The sequence below is a fragment of the Chenopodium album genome, chromosome 13 (genome assembly GCF_948465745.1).
Source record: "Chenopodium album chromosome 13, dcCheAlbu1.1, whole genome shotgun sequence".
NCBI classification, from domain to species: Eukaryota; Viridiplantae; Streptophyta; class Magnoliopsida; order Caryophyllales; family Amaranthaceae; genus Chenopodium; species Chenopodium album.
The window spans coordinates 51,209,889-51,217,596 of NC_137846.1; the positions used below are offsets into that span (position 1 = coordinate 51,209,889).

General features: G+C 27.7%; 1 protein-coding gene across 2 annotated transcripts; it reads right to left on the reverse strand.

Annotated features, from left to right (window-relative positions):
* Positions 1–1,890: 1,890 nt before the first annotated feature.
* On the reverse strand, positions 1,891–3,776 carry LOC145576854 (vascular-related unknown protein 4-like). 2 transcript variants are annotated; one of them, XM_081634560.1, is made up of 4 exons: positions 3,287–3,776; positions 2,916–2,981; positions 2,721–2,771; positions 1,891–2,160 (listed from the first exon to the last, which is right to left on the reverse strand). In XM_081634560.1, exons 1-4 carry the CDS (start codon positions 3,584–3,586, stop codon positions 2,035–2,037), a joined length of 543 nt encoding a protein of 180 aa, XP_081490686.1. In that variant the 5' UTR covers positions 3,587–3,776; the 3' UTR covers positions 1,891–2,034. The 2 variants fall into 2 exon arrangements, with proteins under 2 accessions (XP_081490686.1, XP_081490685.1); XM_081634559.1 differs by having other exon boundaries at positions 2,721–2,795.
* Between the last annotated feature and the right edge of the window lie 3,932 nt (positions 3,777–7,708).

A 7,708-nucleotide genomic window follows, 5' to 3' on the forward strand; every position in this document is an offset into this window, starting at 1 on the left:
TTTTTTAAGTTTTTTTTTAACACAATTTATACATGCAAATATGCAATTGCATTTGTTTTTGATCAAAAAGATTGATTTACAAGCATGCTCCATTTACCAATAATTTTGTATAACAATCAACACAAATTACCATTTCTCTTTCCTAGCTCTCTATATTTTAGATAAAGCAAGCTCCTTCTAGCTTAGAATCTTACTATGAAGAAATTAGAATATTTTCTATAGAACATTGTCCGTATTTTCTTTCAATGTTCTGATCAATTTTTTCTTCTTTATTCAATCCATATATATATATGAGAAGGCGAATTTATCACCAACTTATTCTTTGGGTTTTTAATTCTTAAAGTTGGTATGCTAAATTTTATTTTGGAGTTATTAATTAGGAAGGTGGTTCAAAAGGGTTTGGAGTCTTTCGTCAATTTTTTTTTATCAAAACAATTATAAATTAAAAAAGATCAAATTGTACGTAGGCTTTCACAAGGAAAGATGCGAAACATAAAAAAACATTGCCCTAGCTAGTCAAGCTTGAAGCTTTGGAGATTAGAGTTGTGCTAAAATATGTGTTTTTTTTTACTAATCTTTATAGTAATTTTACATGATGTCTTATTATTATTAATGATATTCATATTCTTCTCATACATAAAAGCAAAAGCTTGTTTATTTTTTAATTTTTAATTTTTTTTTTTATATTTATATACGTAGTACATTTATATGTTTTTTTTTAATTAGAATAACGAATTTGCTTAGCTTTACAGCTGCATATATATATCGGCTTGATTAGAAATTTAGAATCGCAAATAAAATATTGCTAGTACAAATATTCTGATAGGGCATAGATTAAGTAATTATAAGACAATCATATGATTGTCATGAACTCATGATTGTAGTTTATGTCTGTTTATTTTTTGTCCTACAATTTGGTCGGAATCCTAACTACCTATAAATCCAAAAAAAAAAAAAAAAAGGATATAATAAAAGACCAAACCTTTAATTTTACTTTCAATTATGATGGATCAAAAGGACCAAATTTTGAAGTTAATGATTAATAATTTTCTATCTCTAAGATTTCTTACTAATTTATCTATTTATTTATTTAGACAATCGCCATTAAAATAAGTTTTTTTTTTTTTTTTAGAGATATAGGGAGTAATACCAATATACCATATAACCTTAATCTTTCTTCAAGGGAATCCTTGTATATGCAACTCTATAGACCAACTATCTATAAAATCCAAGTATTGATCATTATTTTTGTGTTTCCTCGTCTCACTTTCAAAATTATTGTAAGTTATTCCTTTATATACTATCTCCGTATTTTTTAGTTGACATGTTTTGACTTTAGCACTATTCACACACCTATTTTTAACCGTGTTTTGTGATTTATACGTAATGAAAAATTAAATATAGTCATTTGGGATCTTGTTAGATTCGTGATGATATATATATAGTTTCACAATATATATCAACTATTTATATTTTTTGCTTATCGGTAATTAAAGATATTAATGGTTAAATTTGTACAATGGCAAACATAACTAAAGAAACGTGTCAACTAAAAAGAATTGGAGGGAGTAGTAAATTTAACAAATATTGAATTGCAATGTTTATGTTTCAGATAAACTTTTGTATTAGGAAATTAAATTGTACGTAAATATCTTACAATATGAAAAGCTAATACAAAACAAATACACAAAGGGGCTAATGTATAAAAAATGAGTTGAAGAGCTTAATTTGGGTTTTAAATGGGGTAACCTGCTCAAGTAAGCAATAAGAGAATACAACATATAGATACATTAAAGTTCTTAATTAGTATGACATGAAACCTAATTTATAGTCAAATAATATTACTTTTTACATAGTAAGACCTTTGGCCTAAAGGATCTTGTTCATACATTCTAAATAACCCTAGCTATTTCCTCCATTATTATTGAATAATCATTAAATTGAATGGAGAGAAATTCCATTTTTATTCTCCCCTACTCAATTTACATAAAGAGGAAGCTACACTGACAAACTAGGCCTGCATAATTGAATATTTCAACCAATTTGATTTAATAACATTGACATTGGTACTAAGCAAAGTCCTTTTTTCCTCAATTGGGTCTCTAGAAAATCCATATCAATGCCTTCTCCTTCCTTCTGTGAAGCTAGCCCATTTATTTCCTGCATAAAATCCAAAGGTAGAATATTAATATAATGCCTTCGTTTAATTTAATTTCATTCTATATATATTAACCGTCTTTTATAATTAAACACGCGAAATTTAATTGTCATATTTGACTTTAAAGCTGACAAATACTATCTTTTTATTTGTTAAGAAGAACGGTCCAATCAGACTAAGATCGATTACACATAAGCCATGTTTGCTACACAAATCAAGCTAAGCTCTCCTACCAAATGCACCAAAAACCACTTGGTGACAAATGACAATGTATTTTTTTTTTTTAATAAAACCAAATAATACTCCGTATTGCATAACGTACAGTACATATACTTGTATATTTGATTCGTATTTACGGAGACAAATTAAACTTGTTATTACTACGATATTATCGCTATTTTTTTTTAATTTATCATTGGTGATGTCAATATTTACATACGAAGTACGAAGTAGCCTTTACATATATCCTTAGCAATAGAGAACAGTACAATTTCTAAAACATCAAATGTACCAGTAAAATATGTACAATTTTTTTGTTTTGATAAATATGTGTTATTGTTACCTGTGAGGGATGTGACAAACAGGTGTACATGTCGTCCTTCGTATGCTTCCTCTGAAAATGGTTGGAATTATAAGCCTATTGTAACACAATTTAACAAACAAATATAAACTTAATATTCTTCACAAAGACACAAACATTAAAAAAAAATAAAAATAATATTCATTATTAATTTTGAAGATGTTTGTAATTACGTACCTTGTAATAAACATCTTGGTTATCCAACTGTTTAGACTTCATGTACAAGTCGTTCAAATCATTAACCTAAGCAAACAAGGAAGCAAATGGGTGAGTCGTCAATCTAAACAAAACTAACAAGAATAAAGGATATACGTTCATACAATAAATTCCTAATAGTATATATTGATTATATTCCCTTCGTTTTTTTAAATCTTTCGTGTTTGACTAGTAGGTGACACGTGTGTTAAAAAAAAAAAAAAGGCCATGCTAACTCTTCTTTTTCTCCAACTTTATGAAATCACGAATGACCAACTATAAAACGGACCAAAAAGTAAATTCATCAGAAAGAACAAAAAAAGACAGAGGGAGTAATGATAATACGTACGTACCTTGGGACTGTGGCTAGGAGAACTAGCAGTATCCTCTAACTCCTCATCAACAAACTTTTTGGCTTGAATCTTTCTATTTTGGGAGATTAGTTTACTTTTGCAAAGCTTTCGCGTAGCACGGTGATGAGAAGATGAGAAGGAAGAAGTATGTTCATAATCTTCTTCTTGATGATCTTGAATATTATCATAGTTATTGTTGGCTAAGAAATCTTCAAAGTACAAAGTCCAACCACTCTCTTCTGAACAATTTGAAGATTGAGATTGACTCATGTAATTTGTGGAGCTCATTGAATCATCCATACTTGTATATTTGTTCTAAACAAAAAAAATACAACTAATTAATCTATATAGTATACAGTTATACTATATAGTTGTATGAATAGTGAGTTTATATTGACAATGTATTGATTCAACTGTTTTTTAACACCTATGAAACAGCTCTTTGCTGGAAGGTCACATTTATAGCAAGTATAGTTGTATTTTGTGGTTATAAAATTGTGGGCCCATTGGATTGAATAATAATTACAAGTTGCATCTTTTTCTTTTTCTTTGCAAAAAAATAAAAATAAAAATAGTTAATTATTTTTTTTTTCATTTTTACTAAAGTCTAAATGAGTAAATCAAAATCTCATGAGAATATTCAATAATAATAATTCTCATCTTTTATCATTTTTCATGATGATTTAAAGAGAAGAATCTTGTTTAGGTTAAGCAATAAATAAGCATGGCAAAAGAAGGGTAGGTGATTTGTGGAACCTAGGTTATGATGTATTGGTGCCCTACTATGGATATAACTACAAAAATGTTATAATTGTTGGTAGTGCAAGTTGGATGTCATTTGGAAGTACTTTTGCAACCACCAAGTTAAGGCACCAACTGATCAAAATTTGAATTATTTGTATTTCTAAAACTCAAATTTATAGTTAGAAGGATTCGGATGTTAACAACTCATCAAAAGAATAATATCTATATACCTAAACGGCTAAACCTAAGCCATTGTACAACAAATATTATCAGTGATGGCTAGTACTCCGTAGTTGGTGTATGTTGAATCTCATGTTGCGTACATATGAAATGTATGTCCCACGAAATGGTAATCGAGAGAAATTAACCTATTATGAACACGTAAATGGTCCATACTCTCCACCTTGATCGGTCTCTAATAGCTCAAAGTCACTTATAGATTCTTTCAATATTTTTCCATATCAATATTTTTGTGATAATTTGTTTATCGGATGAAAAAGGACAATTAACTTTGAATATATACCAAAGAAGGGGAGTCATGAGAACTTGGAATCTCTTCTTGCAACCTCGCAAGCAAGAACTTTTCATGCATAATTGAAGGCAATAACTATTGTGGGATCCATACATAGTGTACTATTACTTCTATAATTCTATATTAGAGTACACAAACTAATTTAGGGGTAATAATAATACTCTCTTTCTAAATCTAAAAGTTTGAATCACGTACGGTAAGCTCTATATTATAAGAAAAGTAAGAAAAAGTGAGTCGGTGTAAGAAAAAAATGAATACAGTATGAGATATAAAATACTGTACACCATAAGAAGTTGATAATCCAAAGAAAAAATGTACAACGGTGGATAAAGTAACATAATTCATAGACTGATTAAAAAAAAGTGTAAATATTAAGATACCAAAAAATTTGAAAAAAAAGTAAATTATATAAAAATGACTTCAACTTTATAAAACACCCCAAAATGAAAAAGTGAATAAAAAAAATATTAAGTAAAAAAAAAAAAAAAAAAAAAAAAAGTCAAGGAATAAAATATCACGATATAAAGAGAAATAAAATTTGGTCACACTACATGTCAACTTCATCAACTTAGTTGCAAGTCAGTCGTTGAAAAAAAGCAAAAAGGACCCTTATGATTTGGAGCAGATAATGTATGACTTCAGCCGGAATTATCAAACCATAATTAATTGTTGAATTAGTGGTTTAGCAACTAATATAAGGCATATGACTTGGCAATCTTTTGATTTTTTTTCTATTTGAAATTCATTATTAGATGCTTATTTTTGGGATAATATTTTAAACACAATTTGCTATTGGTTGACACTGATTCCTTATTCAATAACTGTTGACATTTCTTTCATTTCAGTTTTAAAATTTAGCATATAATCAATTAGTAGAAGGATTCTAATACAAATTTACAAATTGTATAACCATATGCCCATATCTGAAATAGACACGCAATCCTTTGATAAAGAGGATATGAAATTGGGAATCTTTTACAAAATAGTTAAGTCTGAAACTTGAATAATATACTCACGATATTATTAATTTATCATCATATTAAAGATCCTTTCAACAAATATTTAGAAAACAGAAAGTCGAAATTCATATTAATACCCTAAAAATTGAAGTTTGTGATATCAAATATCATCACACGTAAGGATGACAAAACTACAAAACTGTAATTTTGTATTATATGTAAGAACTAACTAAATAAATAAACGAGCAATAATGTGCATGCTTAGTTACCTTATACATAACACCAATTGAAGTAAATAACCTAGAGAAAAGATTTAGACAAGATTCCATTAAGAATTCTATCCAATAATTCAGGGAAAAGTAAATTTGCATAAAATATCTGTTGATGTTGTTGTATTGTGCTCCATCTCTATCATTCCCCTACTCCACCATCAAAATTCCATATAATGCCATCTATCATAACAATGATGATACAGAGTAGAAGTAATAATAGGACTCAAAACTTATTATATTAAGACAACACATCCAGCAAGTACATATTGAAGTAATTGACATGTTTTGTATCCGATCCCCTCTAGCTACTTCTAAAATACCATAAAATTAAATTTTCGTTTCTTTAAAAAAAAAAAGAAAAAAAAATATTGTTTCTTAAAAAAATAAAAACTTCTTAATAATTTGTACATCCATTATGTTATAAAACTCGTTAATGGTTCATGATATAATTTTATTTTATGTACGACTTTATTTATATTTACCTCAAGAATTACTTCAATTCAATAAAGTCACTTTATAATTTCCCCTTGATAAGATATTATGTATTGTAAGAATAATCAATATATATATAATTAAAATAAACATACATTGACAAAAATTATTCATTACTTGAAAATTAATACATTATTGATTTTATTGTTATTATGTCGAAATGGAGGCCTATATTATAGTTTCATGCATGATATCATCTATAGCGATCATTGATGAGCAAAAAAACCAATGAGTTAGTGGTTATCACCTAATTTTCATTCCATGCATGAGGATTATTATAATTAGTTTTAGGGTGAGCTAGTAGATAGATGGATAAAGAAGAATCAAACAGGTATATGAATGAAATTCTATTAGGTATAGTTTTCTTAATTGGATGAAGTTGGTTCTATTTTTCTAGTCCGATAAATTAAAGTTCATCTTTTTTGGTGTATTACTTTTAAGTTCATTCTCATTTTCATATATTAAATGATAAAGTATTTTTTTTTTCATGCATGAAATCTTCTTATTAGCTAGCTAATTCTTCTAATGTAAAGGCCTAAAATTAAATATAAGGATTTACATCAAATTTCTTCTATGATCATTATTTTCAACTACTAGAATTTTACGTGTGTAATCTCATATATCCAATATGAGATCTCATTGATAGATACAAGTTAATTAGTACTCCGTAGAATAAAAACAAGGTTATAATTAAAAAACTCTAATTATATTATAATCATTGACTTATATCATCTCTTAATGACAATTTGAAAGATTCTTAACTATTTAATATTTATTTATTTTTGTAGAAGATTTTGTTCCAAATTTATTATTTGTAAGAAATCACTAATTGTAAACTCTTACTTCTCTCCCACCCCTTATTTTCTCTCTCTTACTTGTCACTAAACCTAATATCTTCCACTAATCATTAGTTAGCCACCTGTGAGTTTAGTTGCGTCACCTTTCGTATACTTTATCATATGCTCTTATATTTGAGCCACATGGAATAATAACGGCATAGACCAATCACATATTAATATTCCCCTCCACATATATTTGTATAGAATAAAGTATTTATATGAAAAATAATTCAATAAAATTATAAAAAAAATAGAAGTAATAAAGATTGACAAGCATACTCATCTGCCGCCTGTTGTAAGAAATATTTTGATGTTTGTGGAGGTCCTTTATTTGTTGTGACAAAACACCTATTTGCATTGTTTGTAAATTGTACTAGTATAAACTTGGAGTTATATATTCAAGTTATGTCTGTCACAAGTTTGGTAGTAGTCAATCTAGTCATGACCTTGAACAGCAATGATGGAGTTATGTGGGTAGTATATATACCTCATTGGTTCATTGGATGGGATTGGATCGGATTTCGTTTATCTTGTTTTCTACTAAGCTAGTTTACGCTATATTTTCATTTATTATGTATATATAC